The sequence below is a fragment of the Pavona decussata genome, unplaced genomic scaffold, assembly GCF_977016875.1.
Source record: "Pavona decussata unplaced genomic scaffold, jaPavDecu1.1 SCAFFOLD_211, whole genome shotgun sequence".
In the NCBI taxonomy this organism is placed as follows: Eukaryota; Metazoa; Cnidaria; class Anthozoa; order Scleractinia; family Agariciidae; genus Pavona; species Pavona decussata.
In genome coordinates, this window is record NW_028145616.1 from 576,168 (window position 1) to 600,832 (window position 24,665).

The 24,665-nt window shown below is 40.7% G+C and overlaps 1 protein-coding gene and 4 long non-coding RNA genes across 7 annotated transcripts in view; 3 read left to right on the forward strand and 2 right to left on the reverse strand.

Annotated features, from left to right (window-relative positions):
• LOC146460537 (uncharacterized) overlaps positions 1–24,665 on the reverse strand; it is a 222,867-nt gene that overhangs the window by 13,186 nt on the left and 185,016 nt on the right. Inside the window, exons 16-17 of the mRNA XM_085088145.1 lie at positions 2,682–2,753; positions 64–135 (exon numbers count right to left, since the gene is read on the reverse strand). Coding sequence (XP_084944271.1) covers positions 64–135; positions 2,682–2,753 — 144 coding nt within the window. The remainder of the gene's footprint in view (positions 1–63; positions 136–2,681; positions 2,754–24,665) is intronic.
• LOC146460538 (uncharacterized) lies at positions 4,138–5,676 on the forward strand. The gene is made up of 2 exons (XR_014857606.1): positions 4,138–4,586; positions 4,690–5,676. It is a non-coding gene; the product is annotated as an uncharacterized LOC146460538 (long non-coding RNA).
• Positions 7,218–8,744, forward strand: LOC146460539 (uncharacterized). Its single transcript, XR_014857605.1, has 3 exons — positions 7,218–7,458; positions 7,987–8,053; positions 8,581–8,744. It is a non-coding gene; the product is annotated as an uncharacterized LOC146460539 (long non-coding RNA).
• LOC146460540 (uncharacterized) lies at positions 9,256–13,428 on the forward strand. Of its 2 annotated transcripts, XR_014857603.1 has the most exons (5): positions 9,256–9,836; positions 10,365–10,431; positions 10,960–11,026; positions 12,745–12,811; positions 13,340–13,428. It is a non-coding gene; the product is annotated as an uncharacterized LOC146460540 (long non-coding RNA). The 2 variants fall into 2 exon arrangements; XR_014857604.1 differs by lacking the exons at positions 12,745–12,811; positions 13,340–13,428 and adding an exon at positions 11,555–11,622.
• On the reverse strand, positions 13,721–20,436 carry LOC146460541 (uncharacterized). 2 transcript variants are annotated; one of them, XR_014857602.1, is made up of 4 exons: positions 20,132–20,436; positions 19,757–19,911; positions 19,077–19,291; positions 13,721–15,540 (listed from the first exon to the last, which is right to left on the reverse strand). It is a non-coding gene; the product is annotated as an uncharacterized LOC146460541 (long non-coding RNA). The 2 variants fall into 2 exon arrangements; XR_014857601.1 differs by having other exon boundaries at positions 19,077–19,911.

Here is a 24,665-nt window from a genome sequence, read left to right on the forward strand (position 1 = left end):
ACAATGACAATGACAATAATAATAATAATAATAATAATAATAATAATAATAATAAATACTCACAGGCTTCTCAGCCGGATATTGCCGTCAAAAATACCCGAAGGCAAGGTCCTCAGTTCATTGTCACCCAAGTTTCTAAACACAAACAAATTAAGCTTCTAACCAATATACATACAGCTCATTAATACTATGAAACAGCTTCCTAAATAACCGATAACCTTTATTTGGCACGAAAATATAATTGTGGTCATTTTATGTTCCGAGAACTGAAACAGCTTTCCAGAGTGAGGCTCGAAGAAAACTGACTACGAGATTCAAGAGAAACAGATGATGTCCGGGGACTAATATCCGTGCAGGTTCTTAAAGCGAAATAAAATTAATTTTCTAATTGTCTTTAAAACCTGATTATTTTCAATGACAGCATTCACAGGACCCTTACTGTCAGACCGGGTAGGTTGTTTGTCTTTTAATATTTTCCACCACAGTAACCACAAGCTTGTCGTTGTCCTCGTCTGTGTCAACCGGAATTGAAAACCCCCCACCATCACGAAATTTTTAACAAAATTTTTCCATGAAATTGACGCAACTGAACTGATTTATAAAGTGTTAAATTATCTCTTGGAAAATTTTGCAAATATGTCATTTACAAAGTAACATACCCTTAAACTGTTTTCCCAGTTTGCTATTTGTCAATCTCTTTTGGGTTATTATGTACCAGTCAAATGGAAGCTTCAACATTCCACCCAGACAATGCCCCCGAGAATTTGAATTTTTTGAAAATTAGTGTTCAAATTTCCCCCCTCTCCAGTCCAAATAGCTGTTCAAATACTCCACCACGGGGAAATAAGCCATATAGAGGATATTACATGGCCGCGCGGAGATACGAAATTTTTCTTCGAGTGTTAAAAAAATATTTCACGAGTGAGCGCAGCGAACGAGTGAAATATTTTTCAACATGAGAAGAGAAATTTCGTATCTCCAAGCGACCATGTAATTTTCTTTTTATAACATAAAATCCTCACAATACAACAAAATATGCTTTCTTCTTTATTTCAAAAACTAAGGTTTGAAATTGAGTACATAAGCTTACAGTCAGTTGTTTATTTGTGTCAATCCTAAACCAGGCCGAGTTATGTCGATACAAAGTAAGACTTACTTTAAGCGAAAAGGCCACAAATAAAATATATATAAATAGAAAACGTATAAACAGGTAGGTCCCTGGTATAGGTAATGGCATATTAAATATGGTTTGAAATTTGGCTTACAGTAACAAGGAAATCTGAACATATTGTTCTATTAAGCTTACTGCTTTCATCGCTGCTTTCAAATACCCTCACACAACTCGACGTCGTACGCAGTTTTCTTCTTTGTATTCGGATTTTCTTGTTCTTCTACGAATTCGATCAGTTTCTTATCTGTGATCTCGACAAATCTGCTTGTGCTCGTCTCCATTTTAGAATAAACTTAACTTCGACTCGCGAAAAGACTAACTCAAAAACTCCCAAAAGACCAAACGACAGCCAAACGGCGGAAAATCCTTCGGAAAACCACCGGTGCTTGACAGCACACGAAAATACTGCGAGCTGATTGGTCAAAAATGGTATGACACAAGTGTTGATAAAAATGATATCGCCACTGGCGGGATAGCGATTTATCGATTTGCTACCACTTGATAAACCACTTAATTTTATATAATAATCGATATCTATTTTATATAGTTTTAAGCGATATACAATATTACACGGAGATCAAAATTTCTCAGTTCTACAGTAAATAGTAACCGAGGGCGCCTCCAGTGTTTTATTGCATGTGGTGACTCAAGTTTCACATGCACATGGATGAATTTTGAATGCCAGAAACGCCTTCAGTTCTCGAAGCAAAGTTTAAATTAACAGCAAATGATTCGCATCCGATGTAATAAGAACTGAGAAAACACTGTGAGCATACCTGAAATACGAACACGATATGCCAAACATCGTAGACTAAACCCAGATTATTTTTAAAGCTTAAAAGCTTTTATTATCAATTGTATCTTGTGCGCAGCGGCCCCGCATGAAGCCACAACCCTTCCCTTCAACAGGAAGTTCCGGGATAAAAGGGGCCTGGCCAGGCCATTCTCACCTTCAGTTGTCAATAAACCATCAGAGCGTAAACAACTAACAAACATGTGCCTTTTTCATCGGCTTTTACCCGTAAAATTGGCTTAGTTTTTAGAATAACCCTTGTTAGACAAATAAGAACTTGATGTCTCACATTGCTGTGGTGATATTATAAAATTTTGAGGCATATTTTTCAGTGGACGCTTGAGTCAACAACTTGCCACGACTGAACAGTGACTAAATTTGCATCTCACGCCCACAAAGGTGTGAAATGAAGGAGGGGCTTGCCCTTTTAGAGCGGAATTTCTTGTTTAAAAATCAGACCAAATTGACATGTCGACCTCCGCCATAACTTGTGGGGGGGGGGGGGGGGGGCCCACTAACTTATCATGCCTCGTGCACGCACTTAGGCACGTCACATGACATATCAAGGCTAGGGTTCAAATTCCCCACCCCTTATGCATGGGGATCAAATTTCCCATCCCCCAGGAAGGCAAAGGGGTCAAATGCCCGGGGTATGCCCGGGGGGGATGTTGAAGCTTCGATTTGACAGGTACATTAGTGATAGTTCTAGGTACTCACATCACAGCCAGCTGTTCGTTATGATCGAAAATTCCTTCAGGCAACGACTTTAAATCGTTGTTATTCAACTTCCTACCAAACAAAAATCAGCATGAGACCATTGCATTACTTCTTTCTAACAATAAGCTAAACTGCGGTAACAGATTCCTTCAGAATCCAGATCCATCCGACATTTTTAAATAAACAAGAAAAAAGCGAGTCCAAGAATAGCAATCATCGCTGAATCAAATTTTTGTTTATGCAAAATTTAATGAAGAAGATACAATGTTTCAACTGTATTCCAGAGTCACAATCATGTCGTATCACAAGGATGTTACACTAGCAGTATTTATACCTAAGATAACTAGCATATGGTACACAAGGAATAAAGTTATCAGTCGAGAACAAGTCTAATTCTCTGGAGGCTTCAAAGCCTTCATTAATTGTAGGCTTCAAGTTCTTTATGTAGAAAGCTTCTAGAAAACCAAACTGTGACCGATTGTCATTACGATCTATTATTTCACGGTTATTGTGAACTGCCTGATAAATATGGTCATTAAAACTGACATCAATTGAACAATTGGTGGAGTCAGGCAGGCCGAAAATCTAATTCTTTAAATCTATCACAATTAAATAAGTGTCTGAACATAGATTGTTCAGATCTGGTGGCATGTTCACGAAGCCGAAAAGCTAAGGAACGAAAACCTTTACGAGAATCTTTACTTATGGTTACCTGTATATACCTGACAAGCAATTTTATATGGATGCAAAACAAATGCGTATTCTTAGAAAGCTACGCAAAACCTGTGTAATACTTAAACCAGATAAGGGACAGGGTGTTGTATTAACGAAGAAAGAAGATCTACATCTCTTCACTTGAAAGTCTATTTGCCGACAAGTCCAAGTTTAAACGTTTACAAAAGGAACCCACGATAACAAGGTTGAACTCATTACAGAACTATCTCTACATCCTAAATAAACATGGACAAATAAATTATGATCAAAAGAAACAGACGAGACCAGCGACCGCCCAAATTGGACAAGCTCATGGCTTTCCCAAGACACACCAACAGAAAACAAAGTTACCAACACTCCTTATCAGGCGTATCAGTAGCGGGTAAATTTCTTTCTGATTTTCTTGCTCCTTTAAATCTTAATCAGTATTCAGTTAAATAATGTTTTGAGGCAGTTCAATGTATTAAAAAAATTCCTACTCAATATCGTATCTTTTGATGTATAATATCATTATGACCGAATTAGAGGAACAGTACTAGTTCGTTACTAAATTGATTTTTGATAGCACAATTAAGTTCTATATACGGTATGTAGACGACACACTTATTTTGCTGAAGCGCTCTGACGTTAACCGGCCAAGTCCTTAACAAGCTTAATTCATTTTACAAGAATTTTTGCGGTTTACTGTAGATACTTTCCTTGATCATAAAGTGCATTTTCTGGACCTTCTAATCAATAATATATATATTTAGCCAAGCCTAAAAGCGGAGCTCCAATTTTTTTGCTAGCATTTATAGAAATCTGCTTATCGTATGGACGTAGTTCCTCATCCTTTCTAAACTAAAGTTATATATATTTTTAATGCATATGCAGCAAACTCCCCATCAACAATGTAATACCAGGAGCCCATGATCATCGGCTCCTGATTTGTTGGAACAGAGGCATTTTTTCTTAATTTTCCTTTCACCGAGCAAGGGTTGGTGATTGGTTGATCTTTGCGCTTGTACCCCAATCTCGTCCTCAGAGCCCACGCGCGTTTTTGAATGGGAATGAGATTCCTAGGAAAATCCTTAAATAATCCTTAAATAACAAGTACTGGAACCAGGTTTGTGAGCCCGCGAGAATGGGCACCCCCACCAAACCCACGTTTTCGCGAAAAGCACTAGGCTCTGAAATCTGGTTCCAGTCCTTGTTATCTATAGCTAGTCTCCTTCGCAGCCGTTATTAGGGTCGTCACGCAACGCTCCTCCCCACGGAGCGTAGCGTGACGACACTAATAACGGCTGCAAAGGAGACTATGTTATCTAAGGTCTTCCGATTCCTGATCCTAGACTCCTAGTACCCAGATCCAGCATTTAAAAAATGGCGGCAATCTCGTTCTCCGAGCCCGTATTATCCTTATCCAGCGGAACTGGCGCTGGATATGGTAGGTACTTCATATATGGTAATTATTAATAATACCATATATGAAGTACCTACCTGAGAACGAGCGAAGAGGCGAATTTTAATTGTCTTTGCTTCGTTCTAGAGATTTGGACAAAACAGGATAAAAATAGCAGTTACTTCAGATATCTTCCTGTATTAGGATGGTGGATAAGAAAAGAAAGGATCTTTTTAATTTTTGCATAAGTTTTCAGGTTTGGAAGCGATCGAATTTTTCCTACGCCTCGTCTTATTTTTCCTGCGCGACTGTGTGGAAATGTTCCCTTTTAACAGCAGATTTGAAGGAAAACTTTTAATGTGATAAATGTCAAAACTAGAAGGGGTTTTGTTGTGTCGGGGGAAGGCGAAAGGTCCGACAGCTCTGTTAATTAAGGAGGTAAGATAACTTCAAATATTTATGAATGCATACACACCTTTAAACTGTTTGTAGTGTTTTTTTTTTTTCTGACGAGGGAGCAATTTTCTAAAAGAAATCTTTAATCAAGATAATATTAAAATTGCAAGCTAATACGGACAATAGTAGGCCAGTGTTGTTATATCAACTCATGTGGTCTACTAATACTAGGAGATCGTTGCAAACTAGTACACTGTGGAACAATTGAAAAACGAGTCATTATAAGTTATAGCTAGGGATTTACAAAATATTAAAAATTTCACCTTTTTCTAGTCAAATTGAGTGATTTTTTTTATGTTTACGTTCTGTTTGAGGGAGATGCACATTGGAGATGTTTGAATACAGGAGAGATATTTCTTCAAGTAAAATTAGCTTTGTGCCATTTTTATATTTTCTTACTGCACTTGTAGCTCATTAATTCAATAAATTAGATTGAAAAGTTCATTTTTAAAAATTTCTGTTATTCCCAGGTTGATAGCTATATTCTTGTACACTTAAAGTTGTTTATTTTGGTTTTTGTATAATTACTCAAACTAAGTGCTCAGTTCCATGCAACTGATATTGATTTACAAGAGGGTCAAGATGTCTTTCTTGTTCTTAACTTAATCTAAGAATGCAGTATATACATGTAATTTTCCCATTTGTTTCGGTAGGGATAGGAAAACATGAACCTTTCATAACTTCCTGTCAATCACATTAGTTCCTTTGTTTTGAGAGTGCAAAGTGATACTGTTTTGCTCAGAGAATCTACAGCAGTAATTGGCTGCCTCTTAATATTCTTGATATTGTAAAGTCAAAACAACAATCACTTGTGAATTCCTTTTGCTACTTTGTATATATGGAAACTAGTAATAATCAAAACTGGATCAGAGAGTACGTTTGATAACCTCAATCCTAGCGTAGGTTCTCTCCTTTGCCAATTTGGTAATGATATCATCTGCCCCTGCAAAATCTACAGGGGTGCCAGATATATGTCCCAATATCCTTTCATTCACTGCAATCAACTTTGGTTCTCCCATACAATCTCAACTCCAATCTGTGTAAGGAGTGCGTTCTTTGTACATGTATGTTGAATGCAATAAATGTCGTAAGTCTAATTAATCAACGGAATTTTTTTTTTCAGTCCATAGTCATTTGTATCTGGTTTTAAATTAAATTTATTTAGGAAATTGTTTGACATAGAATCAAATAACAATTGTGTATAAATCCTTAACCGTCCCTGTCAAAATCTTTACCAAAAAAATCCATCAGGCAGTTATGGGAGCTGGTTATCCCCAGCAGTTTTTCTACACTTTGCTACATGAGAGTTAACTTGGAGTAAAGTTGGAAATAACAAAACAATTAAGGGATAATGAAATTTTGTGCTGTGCAGTACTGACTATACAACTGAGAAATCAGAGAATTATCCTTGGAGTGTAAAAGAAAACAATTTACTTGGCATATTAACATTTTCATAATAATGTTATGCGACAATCGCTGCAGTGGAAGTACCAAATTTTTTTTAACTTCCTAGGGAAAATAAATTTTGTTCAAAAAATAGGAGGCAAAAAACTGACTGAAGCAAATTCAAGAGAATTAACAACTATTTGTGCAAAGAATAGGGAGTGCTGAAAAACATTGAGAGTTCAAATAACTGAGATTGCACTGTAAAAATAAATAACTGTACATATTTCATAATTCAATACCCACTACCAAGTTTTAAATTTTTCTTTCAATTAAAAGAGATGGCTGATAAGAAGTTTGACCTTTTGTCTGTTAAATCACTGAATATCAGTCATCTCCTCTCTAGATGATTGGTGAGAGATGGGAAACAGCTGATATTCAGGCTTTGTAAAAAATATATATATATATATATATATATATATATATATATATCTGTGCGAATTTGCAAAAACGTGCCTGCTAGAACTGGGCCTGAAGCTGGGCACCGCCCAGCTTCAGGCCTCTGTGGTTCTCCAAACTTGAGGGGGCTTGCCGTCAAGGACCAGTGTGTGAGCTAGCCCAGGGTGAGGGCTTACTGCTGGGGGGTAGCTCTTGGTTGTGTGTCAAAAGCTCCGGGGTGGGGAGGGGAGGGTATTGTAGCCTTCAGCTTGGTCCAATTTGCTGTTTTTCTTAAACCAGGGTGACTTAATTCTAATGCCCTTTGACCTCCCCCATAGAGACACAGGCTGTTGACAATCAATTGCATCAAGCTGACACAAAGCCTGGAGTGTGGCCTAAATGCAGGTGAGTGACTTGCAAGTTTGTGTGAAAAGCAGAGGGGTGGGGAGGGAAGTGTTGTGAGACTCAGTTAGGGTGAACTTTCTGTCTCTGCGTAGGCTAAGTGCAGGTAAGTTTTTGAAAATCCAGGTAGATATTAGCAGTCAATTTAAGTGGGCTTGTCCCAAGTTGAGCTGCTACATGCGAGACTTAGTACATTTTGCCTGCAAACTCAATTTTTGCCTTCCAGAGAGCTATTTGCCTGTGATATCTGTGCGAATTTGCAAAAACGTGCCTGCTAGAACTGGGCCTGAAGCTGGGCACCGCCCAGCTTCAGGCCTCTGTGGTTCTCCAAACTTGAGGGGGCTTGCCGTCAAGGACCAGTCTGTGAGCTAGCCCAGGGTGAGGGCTTACTGCTGGGGGGTAGCTCTTGGTTGTGTGTCAAAAGCTCCGGGGTGGGGAGGGGAGGGTATTGTAGCCTTCAGCTTGGTCCAATTTGCTGTTTTTCTTAAACCAGGGTGACTTAATTCTAATGCCCTTTGACCTCCCCCATAGAGACACAGGCTGTTGACAATCAATTGCATCAAGCTGACACAAAGCCTGGAGTGTGGCCTAAATGCAGGTGAGTGACTTGCAAGTTTGTGTGAAAAGCAGAGGGGTGGGGAGGGAAGTGTTGTGAGACTCAGTTAGGGTGAACTTTCTGTCTCTGCGTAGGTTAAGTGCAGGTATGTTTTTGAAAATCCATGTAGATATTAGCAGTCAATTTAAGTGGGCTTGTCCCAAGTTGAGCTGCTACATGCGAGATTTAGTACATTTTGCCTGCAAACTCAATTTTTGCCTTCCAGAGAGCTATTTGCCTGTGATATCTGTGCAAATTTGCAAAAACGTGCCTGCTAGAACTGGGCCTGAAGCTGGGCACCGCCCAGCTTCAGGCCTCTGTGGTTCTCCAAACTTGAGGGGGCTTGCCGTCAAGGACCAGTGTGTGAGCTAGCCCAGGGTGAGGGCTTACTGCTGGGGGTAGCTCTTGGTTGTGTGTCAAAAGCTCCGGGGTGGGGAGGGGAGGGTATTGTAGCCTTCAGCTTGGTCCAATTTGCTGTTTTTCTTAAACCAGGGTGACTTAATTCTAATGCCCTTTGACCTCCCCCATAGAGACACAGGCTGTTGACAATCAATTGCATCAAGCTGACACAAAGCCTGGAGTGTGGCCTAAATGCAGGTGAGTGACTTGCAAGTTTGTGTGAAAAGCAGAGGGGTGGGGAGGGAAGTGTTGTGAGACTCAGTTAGGGTGAACTTTCTGTCTCTGCGTAGGTTAAGTGCAGGTATGTTTTTGAAAATCCATGTAGATATTAGCAGTCAATTTCAGTGGGCTTGTCCCAAGTTGAGCTGCTACATGCGAGATTTAGTACATTTTGCCTGCAAACTCAATTTTTGCCTTCCAGAGAGCTATTTGCCTGTGATATCTGTGCAAATTTGCAAAAACGTGCCTGCTAGAACTGGGCCTGAAGCTGGGCACCGCCCAGCTTCAGGCCTCTGTGGTTCTCCAAACTTGAGGGGGCTTGCCGTCAAGGACCAGTCTGTGAGCTAGCCCAGGGTGAGGGCTTACTGCTGGGGGTAGCTCTTGGTTGTGTGTCAAAAGCTCCGGGGTGGGGAGGGGAGGGTATTGTAGCCTTCAGCTTGGTCCAATTTGCTGTTTTTCTTAAACCAGGGTGACTTAATTCTAATGCCCTTTGACCTCCCCCATAGAGACACAGGCTGTTGACAATCAATTGCATCAAGCTGACACAAAGCCTGGAGTGTGGCCTAAATGCAGGTGAGTGACTTGCAGGTTTGTGTGAAAAGCAGAGGGGTGGGGAGGGAAGTGTTGTGAGACTCAGTTAGGGTGAACTTTCTGTCTCTGCGTAGGTTAAGTGCAGGTATGTTTTTGAAAATCCAGGTAGATATTAGCAGTCAATTTAAGTGGGCTTGTCCCAAGTTGAGCTGCTACATGCGAGACTTAGTACATTTTGCCTGCAAACTCAATTTTTGCCTTCCAGAGAGCTATTTGCCTGTGATATCTGTGCGAATTTGCAAAAACGTGCCTGCTAGAACTAAGCCTGAAGCTGGGCACCGCCCAGCTTCAGACCTCTGTGGTTCTCCAAACTTGAGGGGGCTTGCCGTCAAGGACCAGTCTGTGAGCTAGCCCAGGGTGAGGGCTTACTGCTGGGGGGTAGCTCTTGGTTGTGTGTCAAAAGCTCCGGGGTGGGGAGGAGAGGGTATTGTAGCCTTCAGCTTGGTCCAATTTGCTGTTTTTCTTAAACCATGGTGACTTAATTCTAATGCCCTTTGACCTCCCCCATAGAGACACAGGCTGTTGACAATCAATTGCATCAAGCTGACACAAAGCCTGGAGTGTGGCCTAAATGCAGGTGAGTGACTTGCAAGTTTGTGTGAAAAGCAGAGGGGTGGGGAGGGAAGTGTTGTGAGACTCAGTTAGGGTGAACTTTCTGTCTCTGCGTAGGTTAAGTGCAGGTATGTTTTTGAAAATCCAGGTAGATATTAGCAGTCAATTTAAGTGGGCTTGTCCCAAGTTGAGCTGCTACATGCGAGACTTAGTACATTTTGCCTGCAAACTCAATTTTTGCCTTCCAGAGAGCTATTTGCCTGTGATATCTGTGCGAATTTGCAAAAACGTGCCTGCTAGAACTGGGCCTGAAGCTGGGCACCGCCCAGCTTCAGACCTCTGTGGTTCTCCAAACTTGAGGGGGCTTGCCGTCAAGGACCAGTCTGTGAGCTAGCCCAGGGTGAGGGCTTACTGCTGGGGGGTAGCTCTTGGTTGTGTGTCAAAAGCTCCGGGGTAGGGAGGGGAGGGTATTGTAGCCTTCAGCTTGGTCAAATTCGCTGTTTTTCTTAAACCAGGGTGACTTAATTCTAATGCCCTTTGACCTCCCCCATAGAGACACAGGCTGTTGACAATCAATTGCATCAAGCTGACACAAAGCCTGGAGTGTGGCCTAAATGCAGGTGAGTGACTTGCAAGTTTGTGTGAAAAGCAGAGGGGTGGGCAGGGAAGTGTTGTGAGACTCAGTTAGGGTGAACTTTCTGTCTCTGCGTAGGTTAAGTGCAGGTATGTTTTTGAAAATCCAGGTAGATATTAGCAGTCAATTTAAGTGGGCTTGTCCCAAGTTGAGCTGCTACATGCGAGACTTAGTACATTTTGCCTGCAAACTCAATTTTTGCCTTCCAGAGAGCTATTTGCCTGTGATATCTGTGCGAATTTGCAAAAACGTGCCTGCTAGATCTGGGCCTGAAGCTGGGCACCGCCCAGCTTCAGGCCTCTGTGGTTCTCCAAACTTGAGGGGGCTTGCCGTCAAGGACCAGTCTGTGAGCTAGCCCAGGGTGAGGGCTTACTGCTGGGGGGTAGCTCTTGGTTGTGTGTCAAAAGCTCCGGGGTTGGGAGGGGAGGGTATTGTAGCCTTCAGCTTGGTCCAATTTGCTGTTTTTCTTAAACCAGGGTGACTTAATTCTAATGCCCTTTGACCTCCCCCATAGAGACACAGGCTGTTGACAATCAATTGCATCAAGCTGACACAAAGCCTGGAGTGTGGCCTAAATGCAGGTGAGTGACTTGCAAGTTTGTGTGAAAAGCAGAGGGGTGGGGAGGGAAGTGTTGTGAGACTCAGTTAGGGTGAACTTTCTGTCTCTGCGTAGGTTAAGTGCAGGTATGTTTTTGAAAATCCAGGTAGATATTAGCAGTCAATTTAAGTGGGCTTGTCCCAAGTTGAGCTGCTACATGCGAGACTTAGTACATTTTGCCTGCAAACTCAATTTTTGCCTTCCAGAGAGCTATTTGCCTGTGATATCTGTGCGAATTTGCAAAAACGTGCCTGCTAGATCTGGGCCTGAAGCTGGGCACCGCCCAGCTTCAGGCCTCTGTGGTTCTCCAAACTTGAGGGGGCATGTCGTCAAGGACCAGTCTGTGAGCTAGCCCAGGGTGAGGGCTTACTGCTGGGGGGTAGCTCTTGGTTGTGTGTCAAAAGCTCCGGGGTGGGGAGGAGAGGGTATTGTAGCCTTCAGCTTGGTCCAATTTGCTGTTTTTCTTAAACCAGGGTGACTTAATTCTAATGCCCTTTGACCTCCCCTATAGAGACACAGCCTGTTGACAATCAATTGCATCAAGCTGACACAAAGCCTGGAGTGTGGCCTAAATGCAAGTGAGTGACTTGCAAGTTTGTGTGAAAAGCAGAGGGGTGGGGAGGGAAGTGTTGTGAGACTCAGTTAGGGTGAACTTTCTGTCTCTGCGTAGGTTAAGTGCAGGTATGTTTTTGAAAATCCAGGTAGATATTAGCAGTCAATTTAAGTGGGCTTGTCCCAAGTTGAGCTGCTACATGTGAGACTTAGTACATTTTGCCTGCAAACTCAATTTTTGCCTTCCAGAGAGCTATTTGCCTGTGATATCTGTGCGAATTTGCAAAAACGTGCCTGCTAGAACTGGGCCTGAAGCTGGGCACCGCCCAGCTTCAGGCCTCTGTGGTTCTCCAAACTTGAGGGGGCTTGCCGTCAAGGACCAGTCTGTGAGCTAGCCCAGGGTGAGGGCTTACTGCTGGGGGGTAGCTCTTGGTTGTGTGTCAAAAGCTCCGGGGTGGGGAGGGGAGGGTATTGTAGCCTTCAGCTTGGTCCAATTTGCTGTTTTTCTTAAACCAGGGTGACTTAATTCTAATGCCCTTTGACCTCCCCCATAGAGACACAGCCTGTTGACAATCAATTGCATCAAGCTGACACAAAGCCTGGAGTGTGGCCTAAATGCAAGTGAGTGACTTGCAAGTTTGTGTGAAAAGCAGAGGGGTGGGGAGGGAAGTGTTGTGAGACTCAGTTAGGGTGAACTTTCTGTCTCTGCGTAGGTTAAGTGCAGGTATGTTTTTGAAAATCCAGGTAGATATTAGCAGTCAATTTAAGTGGGCTTGTCCCAAGTTGAGCTGCTACATGCGAGACTTAGTACATTTTGCCTGCAAACTCAATTTTTGCCTTCCAGAGAGCTATTTGCCTGTGATATCTGTGCGAATTTGCAAAAACGTGCCTGCTAGAACTGGGCCTGAAGCTGGGCACCGCCCAGCTTCAGGCCTCTGTGGTTCTCCAAACTTGAGGGGGCTTGCCGTCAAGGACCAGTCTGTGAGCTAGCCCAGGGTGAGGGCTTACTGCTGGGGGGTAGCTCTTGGTTGTGTGTCAAAAGGTCCGGGGTGGGGAGGGGAGGGTATTGTAGCCTTCAGCTTGGTCCAATTTGCTGTTTTTCTTAAACCAGGGTGACTTAATTCTAATGCCCTTTGACCTCCCCCATAGAGACACAGGCTGTTGACAATCAATTGCATAAAGCTGACACAAAGCCTGGAGTGTGGCCTAAATGCAGGTGAGTGACTTGCAAGTTTGTGTGAAAAGCAGAGGGGTGGGGAGGGAAGTGTTGTGAGACTCAGTTAGGGTGAACTTTCTGTCTCTGCGTAGGTTAAGTGCAGGTATGTTTTTGAAAATCCAGGTAGATATTAGCAGTCAATTTAAGTGGGCTTGTCCCAAGTTGAGCTGCTACATGCGAGACTTAGTACATTTTGCCTGCAAACTCAATTTTTGTCTTCCAGAGAGCTATTTGCCTGTGATATCTGTGCGAATTTGCAAAAACGTGCCTGCTAGAACTGGGCCTGAAGCTGGGCACCGCCCAGCTTCAGGCCTCTGTGGTTCTCCAAACTTGAGGGGGCTTGCCGTCAAGGACCAGTCTGTGAGCTAGCCCAGGGTGAGGGCTTACTGCTGGGGGGTAGCTCTTGGTTGTGTGTCAAAAGGTCCGGGGTGGGGAGGGGAGGGTATTGTAGCCTTCAGCTTGGTCCAATTTGCTGTTTTTCTTAAACCAGGGTGACTTAATTCTAATGCCCTTTGACCTCCCCCATAGAGACACAGGCTGTTGACAATCAATTGCATCAAGCTGACACAAAGCCTGGAGTGTGGCCTAAATGCAGGTGAGTGACTTGCAAGTTTGTGTGAAAAGCAGAGGGGTGGGGAGGGAAGTGTTGTGAGACTCAGTTAGGGTGAACTTTCTGTCTCTGCGTAGGTTAAGTGCAGGTATGTTTTTGAAAATCCAGGTAGATATATATATATATATATATATATATATATATATATATATATATAACTAATGGTAAGGTAAGGTTTTGTCTTACAGTGCAACAAACTCAACAGAGTCCACCGATAAGACAGACACTTTGAAATTTAAAGAAATGTTCTCGTTTTTTATTGGCTTATCAACTACCAAAGCCAGACTCCTTTGTTGTAAACTTGACCTGTGAGTGGCTGATCAATGTTGGGTGGCCCCAGTTGAGTTCGTTGCACTGTAAAGTATACAGGGAATGCCCCTTGTTCAGCATATTTCTGTAGCCTCTATCAATTTAGTCAATACAGTCAACTCTCTCATACCGACCACTTCTCGTAAGCGACCACCGCCTGTAAGTGACCACTTCGTAGACAACCGTTTTGTTTCTCAGTTAAATACTGTTTCAAGAGCTCTCTTGTAAGGGACCACCACTTAATTTCTATAGAGACCGCGACCACTTTTTAGGCCAGAAATTATACATATTCATTTGTTTTCTGTTTCCGGTAAGCAACCACCTAACATAATCACGTATGATTGTTAGTAAATCATTACTTAGAAGTGACAAAAGTTCAATTTTTAATGATGCTACCCCGGACTGCTGACAGATAATAACAGTTTACAGACAGAGAAGATGGCTATAATTAGATCTGTAGGTAAACGGGACAGATCTGTTCCTAAATGTTATACAAAGTTTTATCAGAAGAATAAATGTGAAAAAATCAAATAAATTAGTTTCTATTTGCCTAATTTAGCTGCTAAGGTAAAATTACGCTTATTTTGTTGATCTTTCCCGTAAGCGACCACTTTGTCGTGCACCAAGGGTGGTCGCTTACGAGAGAGTTGACTGTAGTTATAAGAATGATTGAGTGACAGTGCTGACTGTTGCTTATAAACACAGCTATTGTAGGCTCAGATAACCAGTAGCCAATCTCTGTTGTACACAACATGCTAGAGCAATAGCCCTGCATCAGGTCAACTAATTAAAATCTTTACGGCTGAAGAAAAATTTTATATACTCAGCCAGTGCCCATTCATTGGCTCCTGCCATCACATCAACATTTATCAAAAGGTAAAAAATTTAATATACAACTGGACCTATCCCTTGATGGGAAAAGTGCACAGTCAGAAACTTTCACGCAAGAATGGATAATTTACAATGAACTGCCTCAACAAGAACTTCCATTAACACAATGATTCATGAGCCATACTGTGTTTTCATCACATCTGTCATGATCTGTGATGGTAAATAAAAAGCTTACATCAATTTATTTTTTGCTACAGCTAAAACACAAGATCTAAACCTTCCAGTAAAGGTTACACCCTCTGTGCATGGCTTTTGTGCCCAGGCAGTGGCAAATCTTAAAACACTCCTGAGTGAGGGTTCATAATTTATGCAGATGGGGGCCTATGATGATTTTTAAAATTTTCCCTAAGTTCACGTTTTGGATAATGCTATTGTTTGATGAGGTCAGGTTCCGAGATGCCGAATTGTCCAGAATTTGCAAGTCTGATTACCGCATCAGGATTCATCAAGCACGTGAAAGCAGTGGCTAGGGGAAAGCTGGCTGAAAAGGACTAATTCTGGAGTTGGCCCAGATGCCATTTCAGATTTCATGACAAATCAGACATAGAAATTTAGAAGACGACTGTGACCAGCTCACTATGAAATTACGAAGATAAAGAATGGAAAGAAATGCATGGAGGGTTGCTCATGACATAGCGTTGCACATTGACCATGCACCTGTTGTCAGATTACATAAGTGCATTTGTAACAGAGAGGGAGGAGGAGGCGGGGTTTTTTTTCAACAGGACCCAGCTAATCATGATTACTTGAAGGCATCTGAAAGTTCAAAAAAACATGGCTATAATCATTATTATGCAAAAGTTTGTGGCTAGAGTTATACATGGAATTTGTCAAAGACACCTGCGAGTTAAGGAAGAGCAGCAGTGCGCTTCATGTGAAAATGGTTGGCTGGCTCCATGATGGACAGAATTCCATGCCCCTCCCTGGATAAAGAGAAGTTAAGGTACAAATTAAAATGTCTTTGAATCTCCGGCTACTAATCTTAAGCTGGAACAGCATGACCAGTACTGTTGATGACTTTATGCCTAATTCCTTCAATGAAGGAAAGCTGAACACAGCGAAAGAAACTGCAGACTTTTCTTCTACCTTAGTTTGTGGTTTCTGAGGAGCTAGTGAAAATATACCTAGACATCTCCATTTTCCAAAGATTTGCGAAGTCAAGCGACCATTGAGAAGCAATGAAACAGAGAACGAGGATAACAATTGGGAAGAGTTACTACTATCTGGAGGGTTAAAATATCTTGTTTTTTTAACTTGTCACTCACTTGAAAAAACATTCCCTTCTATACAATAAAAAAATTGAAAAAATTAAAAGATTGTACTTAATTAACCAGTCATCTACAAGAAGCAAAGGGGGCAGACATTAGTGACAATGGAAGTGCCAGGCCAGTGTCTTTTACAAGCTAACAAACCCACATCTGATGATAATGATAAAAAAGGGTGGAGACGACACTGTTGTTGTGGGTGAAACATGGTGCAGTGAAACTAAGGAGATGCTGAGTGAGAGTGAGAATGATGATAGTGAGTGTGAACTTTTACCATTGCCGGCAAATAAAAAGTCCAGCACTAGAAGTGGACACACTTTGCAGTCAATAATTATTGGTAAATCGCTTAACCCTATATAGTATAGAAAAGTGCTTAGACCCCCAATATTGTTAGTCGCTTAACTGGAAGGGGTATTTTGCAGAATGCCGAACGCTGAATGTCGCATTTTACGCACCTATAACAGTTTAGCATTAAGGTTACCGTATACCTTTAGAGGTCTCTCGCGTCCAAGCGATGTCCACGTCCAGTTTAAACTGTAGATATGTAAACCCCTATATCAAATTAAAGCTTATAGAGCTGGCTATCAAACTATATCAAGAATTTTGAAATTAAATGAATTGTTGAATTGTTTGCCACCTCTAAATGCGAGCATCCGAATCACCTTTCAAAGGCTACAAGTCAAGTGAATTTTCGCTAATTGAATTTACTCCTCAGTTTCCGGACCCAAAGCGCAAAAAACAAAATGTCTGCGTTCTGTGATATACAATTGCAGTGAAAAGTTACAGAACATTTTCTTAATACGATTAAACAAATGTGAAGTGATCGTATAAAAATCGCTCGGAGAAAAAATATTATTTAAAAGAAAAAATTCGCGACAAGTCTTTGTTCCTTATATGTTAAACTAGCTACTGTCCAAAATTGAAGGTAAACAAACAAATTCCATTTGAGTTTTAGCTCTTTAAAGTGCCCCCTACAAGTGAAAAAATTGATTTGAGAAAACAGCGCTAAAAATTCGACAATTCAATTTATTTCAAAATTCTTAGTATAGTTTAATAAGCCGGCTCTGTAAGCTTTAATTAATTTGATGTGGGGGTTAGGTATCCACAGTTTCAACCGTACGCTCTACGTCGCTTGAACGCGAGACACCTATTAAGCAACAAACAAAGTTATCAAGGTCTAAGCACTTTTCTATTTCTGTTTAGGGCTAAGTACTGATTATTCAGGTGGTTAGCTTTAATTTGTTGTTATGGCAGCCATTGCATTAAAGGAGGACTTCCATAGATTCAACGTTCGGTATTCTGCAAAATACCCCTGCCGCTTGAAAATTAAACCTTAATTCTATTCGGCCTCATGCAAATAAAAATACTATCTGCTATACTATAAGGTATATTAAGGTAGTAAGGTATCCTCTTGAAACCCAAAAACCCATTTCAACAGAACTTACATTCTAAGCTACATGGATATGAGTGGGGGGTACAAAAAATATCGAAATATTATGTACACTGTAGGTAAATATTCAGGACGGGATTGGCTATTTATCAAGACTTTTTGATAGTTCTCTTCACGCTCAAAGTATTTTTTTCTGTTGTTATTATTCTTTTTAGTTTTAAAGATGATCGAGGCGAACTGTCACTGTCTTAGGCAAATTTTGTTTATCAACAAAAAGCTGTACATAAACCTAAGAGAAAAAGGCTACACTAACCATGAAACAGACTTAAAATATACATATATCCTGGAGTAATAAATGGAAAAAAAACAAACTGTGATAAATTATTCATAACAATCAGAACAGAGATAAACTAAACGACGATCTTCAAAAATTTGCACAAACAAGCGAACAAATTTTGCGTACGCTTGATGTTATGATGCATGATGAAAATGAGGTCACACTTTTGACTAAGACTTACATGTAATTTTACATTCGCTTTTAACGTTTTTTGAAAAGAAATATCCTATCCTTTAAAGTATTTGTGTTTATTCTCTGTGAAGTTTGTCAGAAATAAATGCAAAAATTAGAAATATATGCAAGAAAAACTTGTCAGTAGTTTATGCTAACGATAAAAAAGTGTTACGAGACGTTTGTTTCACTGACCACAATCAGGGCTTGAACAATCGATGAAACCGATGATTGGAAAATCAATCAATCAATCGATGACAATAGATGCCTTGTTAGTTAATTGGCATCGATTGGCATCGGCCAATCAATGACCAATCGATAATCACACAAAAGTGGTCGCAACTCATCGATTGTCATCGATTGGTGTTAAAAAAAAATTTTGGTATTCCACACGTTCCAGCATGTACGCATATGCTCTCGCAGAACGCACAAATGTTTCAGATTTGAATTCGTTCACCGGATTGTTTGTATGCAAATGCGACTGGAGACGAGTGAGCTCTGAATGGTGGGTGATGTAATTATACTGAATTGTAATAAAATAAACCAGAATTAACGTGAATAGGCTTCAGTAATCATTTTATTACTTCTTTGCCACAACAAAGGTGCATAAAGTAAACAGGGTAAAAAAATGGATAAAGTTTACTGCATGCAGGCTTAAATGAGTGAGCCGTATAGTAAAAGCTGGAAAGAAAGAGACCATATCGAGAAACTTAGTTAGAGCTGCGGGGGAAAAAGCCAACAACACAACATGTACAGCCTCTGTCCGAAACACAGTTACCACCGGTCACAAGAGAACTATAGCCACAGTTTGGACTCAGATTCTTTTTGTAAATCTTGACTGAAAATAAAACACATCAAAAATGAGAACCAATCGATGTCAATTAACTGATCGATTGGCGTTGATAATCGAAAAAATTGATAATCGATGAAATCGATAATCACAAAAAACCTGTGCATCGATTGTTCATCAATTATCAATATAAATCGATTAATTGGCATCGATTGTCATCGATCATCGGTTTCATCGATTGTTCAAGCCCTGCTATAATAGTCATTTTTACCTGTCCTGAGAATCAAATTTTCTTACATGAAGCAAAAAGGAATGAGATTAGAAAATAAAACTCCAAGGCTAGGGAAATAACGAACATGGACCGAAAAAATGAGCTAAAGAGACTGTTCTGAAGTTAGCAGTAGCTTAAGTTAAACAAGTTGCGGTGTGAACACTGCAAAAAAATATCTTGCAAAAGTCAGCAAAGTTTTGTCAACAAAATCACATTTAAGCTTAAATATACTCGCCTCTTTGGAAATAACCAGTCCTTTTATTCCATTGTTGATTTTTTTCGTTCGTTTTACAACGTTAAGTGAGCGAAACGTTTCACTTCAAGAGGAAAAATCCAACGTTTCTTCGCGGATCAGAGTAAAATGATTTCTGTTTTAAGATCCGCTGTTTATGTGCCGCTTGTAAAAGAGTCCTTCTCCGCCGCTATTCGCCTTGCTCTTTTTCCCGCTGTTGGAAGGCAAAATTGGACCAGATTAGAAAACAAAACGCCAAGGGATCGAAACAATGAATATGAACCGAACAAATGAGCTCAAAGGACTCTGAAGTTAGCAGGTCAACACTGCAAGAAATCAATTTATTGCAAAACAGCCGCAAACCAGCAAAGTTTTATCTACAAAATCACATGAATATACATGTACTTGCCTTTTCTGAGAATAACCAGTCCTTTTATTCTATTGCTGATTTTTTCGTTCGTTTTACAGCGTTAAGTGAGCGAAACGTTTCACTTCAAGAGGAAAAATCCAACGCTTCGTCGCGCCGGATCGGAGTAACATGATTCACTTTAAGATCGGCGACCCTAAAAGCCGGAATGGTGGAACGGAGGAATGGTGGAAAATCACCCCAACCAAATCCTAAAACAGGGAACGGCGGAAATCATCCCAAATATACTATAACCTTAAACCTAACCCTTACCCGTTCCGTGTTTTAGGATTTGGGGTGATTTTCTGCCTTTCCACCGTTCCGCTAAGTTCTAGGGTCTTCCCTTCAAGACTCACGGCGCCTGCTGTTTATGATCAGTGCCACCTTCATGTAGGTTCCCGCCGCGAGTCGTCTTACTCTTTCTCCCGCTGTTGGAAAGTAAAATTTGGAGGAGATTAGAAAATAAAACACCAAGGGAAACAATGAAAGTGGACCGAAAAAAAAAATGAGTTCAAAAGACTGCTCTGAAGTCAGCAATATTAAGCTTAAGTTTAAATTAAACGGCGTCTCAACACTGCAAGAAAACAAGATCTTGCACGATAGCAATCCAGCCAAATTTTGTCAACAAAATCACATGAATATACTCACCTCTTCTCAGATCAAGCAGTCCTTTTATTCCATTGCCAATTTTTTTTAGTTCCTTCTACAACGTTAAGTGAGCGAAACGTTTCACTTCAAGAGGAAAAATCCAACGTTTCGTCGAGCCGGCTCGGAGTAAAGTGATTTCACTTCAAGATTCTGATGATATGGCAGCCAATTTGTTTCTCCCGCCGCTAGTCGTATTGCTCTTTCTCCCTCTGTTGGTCACAAAAATTGACTTTGTAGTCTGTCAAAATTATCATTTTTATTATTTCTTTCTAAAACGCAGTTGGTGATGCAACTTCCCGCCGTAAAAAAACGGACTGCAGCACAGGGTTTGAGTCTCTAATCTCATATTGGCTTACATGGAGTAGCATGCGTACGGTCGGTCGGACGGTCGGTCGGACGGAAGTGACGTCATAACCAAACCAAAATTTCTCGCACTGATGGGTTTACCAAAATCTCTTAGCTATGGGGCTCCGCTCGCGCGCGCCTTGCGGCGCGCGCGGGAGCTCCGCTAAAAATCTGAGCGACCTTTATAATTATAAGGAAACCCATACTGGTCAGTGTATTTCGGTTTTTAGCTTCACACCTTGGCGTTTAAAGACCGCTTGGTAAAAGCTTTGTTTTCCAGAGCGGCCAAAATTTGTAGTATTAACTGTAAGCTTTTCGAGAACCAAGTCAAAAGGATCAACAAATTTTTTATCTTGGAATGGATTCCCTAAAGGCTGGTTTCCATATGATCGCGGATCGCAGATCGCAGATCGCAATAAGGTCTGCGATCGTCTGCGATCATATGGAAACTACTTCTGCGATCGTCTGCGATCCTGCGATCGCGATCGCAGACGATCGCAGAAGATAGAACCATGTTCTATCTATAGGCTGGTTTCCATATGATCGCAGACGATCGCAGACCTTATTGCGATCTGCGATCTGCGATCTGCGATCCGCGATCATATGGAAACCAGCCTTAAGAGAGTTCGCAAGCCCATTCGCCTTGACACGAACGGGGAACGCCCACGTGAAAGTCGAGTTGGAGAAAACAATCAAGCTAAAACAATCTGGATAAAATTACTATAACTTGGTTCGGAGGTGAAACCCTGATTAACAAATCTTCAAGGAATTGAATAGGTTATTTAGCGAAAATGTTAAGTTTGTAACACTTTATTCTACTTCCAAGCTTTCTCATTTGCTAACGTTATTTACAGATTAACATGTCCTGTGTGTGTGCAACATGATTATTGGCATAACAGATCGTTTCTTAGCTTTTCGGCTTCGCGAACATGCCACCAGATTTGAACAACCTATGCTCAGACACTTTTTTAATTGTGATAGATTTAAGGAATTAGTTTTTTTGGCTTGCCTGATTCCACCAATAGGCCATATTTATGATGGCGTCATTTTACTACAGCTACCAGAATTTATTTCGTTTTCCTTTTCAAATGTAAATTTTGTAATCCCAGTGAAAGAATCCCAGCAAAGAACAATAGCTCTAATTAGCATTAGAAAAGAAAAACCAGAAGGATTCTGGTAGTTGTAGTAAAATGAAGCCATAATGAAAATGTCCTATTGTTCTATTGATGTCAGTTTTAATGACCATATTTACCAGGCAGTTCACAATAACTGTGAAATAAAAGATCTTTATATTGCGATCCTGGGGATCTTCTTATCTCGCTGAGGCGACCTTATTTAGTAAATAAACCCCTTCAGGCGGCTGGTATGTCGGCTGATAATGTCCGCGGCTGAGAGATTGTCCGAAAAATGAATATTTGGCCGAGAAGCGAAGCTTCGAGGGCAAATATGGAAGTTTGAGGACAATCTCTTAGCCAAGGACATTATCAGCCGACATACCAGCAAGCCAGAAAGGGGTTTATTTACTTTATAACCCTTCTATTAATTTTTACATCGCGCGAAAACCGCTCGTAAAAAAGCCAGTGCTATCTGATGGCGGATGCGCGCGATTGACGGAAACAAGGACCAAAATTTGACAAACTGTCAGTCTGCGTAGGACTTATTCTGAAAGTCTACTCGTAACTTTCTTCACCTTCAAAGACGTTGACAGCATGTTTCGTTGACATTTTTTTACTTTCCGGAACAGCATTTGCGACCAGCTTTTTTGCTGTAAACATGACTGGAAATCTACAAAACGAGTTTGTTTTTCTTCCATGTAAAATAATAGGGATGAAAAGGTGAAACTTTCGAGCTGGTTTTCTTCCGCTGGCTTTGTTTCTTTTCAATGGAAATAATAGGAGGGCAAATATCGACGCAGGTGGGGTTATTGCGTGATAACCGTCCTGTGAATTTACATCACGTGACTCAAAGTAGCCGATAAAATCGTGCGAAAATTAATGGGTGGGTTATAATTTGCGATAATGTCGTCTCGTACCAAATACAGTAGCCACCCACGCAGACGTTCTTAGGGGTTCGTCATGCGTTCCTGCCCCACGAACGTCTGCTGAAACGAACAGCCACTTCCGTTCGTCGACTGCGGACCAATCAGGAGCCGTTTTCCAACTTTGGGTAAACTCGTGTTTGATATTAAAAATATTACCCGAGACAGGATGGCGGACTAAATGTGGTTTTTGGCCCGGGGTTTTTGGTCATGTGTGCCAAACGTTTGGTATAAGGGAGTTGAATGCGTATCAAAGAGAAGACATGGTGCAATTTGCGCAGAAGAAAACTGATGTGTTCGTAAACCTTCCAACTGGTTATTGAAAGTCACTTATTTATCAAGCTCTATCATTTGTTTACAATTCAATTCTTGAAGCTGTTGGTCACTGATTGTTGTTGTGGTTTCGCCGCTTGTAAATCTTATGAAAGACCAGGTAGGCAAACTGGCGAATCTTGGAATTCATGCCGCTCCTCTCAGTGAAATCACTGAAGAAAATGCAGGATGTTGTGGAAGGAAAAATTTCAATCGTATATGCACGTCCGGAAGCGAAAATATCTCCACGGGTGATGATTTCCGTTGTTTCACAGTATGTGATTGGCTTTACTTGTCATAATGAGTCAATGCTGATTGGTCTGTTCAGACAAAGGTAATTTGCCGACGAACGGAAGTGGCCGTTCGTTTCAGCAGACGTTCGTGGGGCAGGAACGCGTGACGAACCCCTAAGAACGTCTGCGTGGGAGGCTACAAATACAGCGGATACAACTTTTTTCTTGAAAGTAAGCGTAAAAGAGGGATTATATAAAATTCGATGAAGAGATATTTACTTAAAATACTTTTCTTGAGTGTGAAAAAGGCCACAGTAAATAACAATGAGCTTAATTTCCAATAAATTATGGCATTTTCAAAGCAAAAGGATCTGATTTATTTGGACTACTCCCCTTTTCAGACGCTTTGAGATGATTTCGCTTTGCTCAAAGATTTTTTTTTGTTTAAATTAGTACCATCACCAATATATGTCGAAATTTTCACCTCCGCGCCTCTCCAGAAAATACCTTCTCAAGCCTTTTCGGTAGGCTGTCAACGTTGCTGGCTCATATTCTTCGCCGAAAATTCATTTTCTGGTTTCTCTTATCTCCAGAAAAAAGTGCTGCAAGAGCTCTGTTGCGTTGTCTTTCATAGTTCACGTCTGTCAATTTGATCTTCTTGTCGTAGCTAGCGCAAGCGTCGAACGGCAGACTGGGTTACTTTTACAGTACACTCTGTTTTTTTTTTAAAATAACCTTTTTTATATAACAACGTCGAGGCTGAGATTAACCAAAACTTTAAGAACGTATTAAGAACATTCCTCAGGCTGAGGGTCGATTAAGAACGTTTTTATTTTGCTAATCTGTATATAAAATCAAGGTAACAAATGTAAATTAACCTTAATACTTTAGGGCATGTTTTGTATAAAATTAACATCTCGGTTTGTCATAATCAGCAGTTCTTGATACCATATCTCAGCAGGCAATACACTTTGATAGGTTTCCTGGTCAAGTCCGCATTGATTTACTGAAATACATGTAGTGTATACCATGTAATCAAGGGACTATGTAATTTAAAAACATCTCATATAAGAACGTTTTCAGCCTCAAATTGCAAAAAAATATAAGAACGTTCAGCCTCAGCTCCAAAATTAGACGTTCTTATAAAAAAAAAACAACAACAACAACAGAGTGTATTCTTTGCCGCTTGGCTTATTTCAAATTTTTAAATCTCCACGGCATCTAAGCTAGGATAATAATGTTCTATTTTCGGTTTTGGACACTTGTATGGTTGCGTTTTTATTCTTCCTTTTCTGGTTGTGAGGTTCATTCATCACTGTTTTCATGTTGTTGTTTATCTCCCATCAGTAACAAATTTTCAATAAAATTTGCTGGTAAAATGTTCAAACCTACTAGCTCGTCTATTTCATCAATGGTAGGTACTTTAAGGACTATGAATTTTTGCATTTTCTTTGTTTCGACGTAAAAATTAAAGCCAAAAATTCAAACAATCCGCCCCGAAAAAAAAATTTCGTTTTCGAATATTACCATGGCTACAGTTTGACTGAAGTAAGAATTTCTCTTTCAATCCGCGCACGATTTGTACTTTATCCGTTTATTCTCTCCA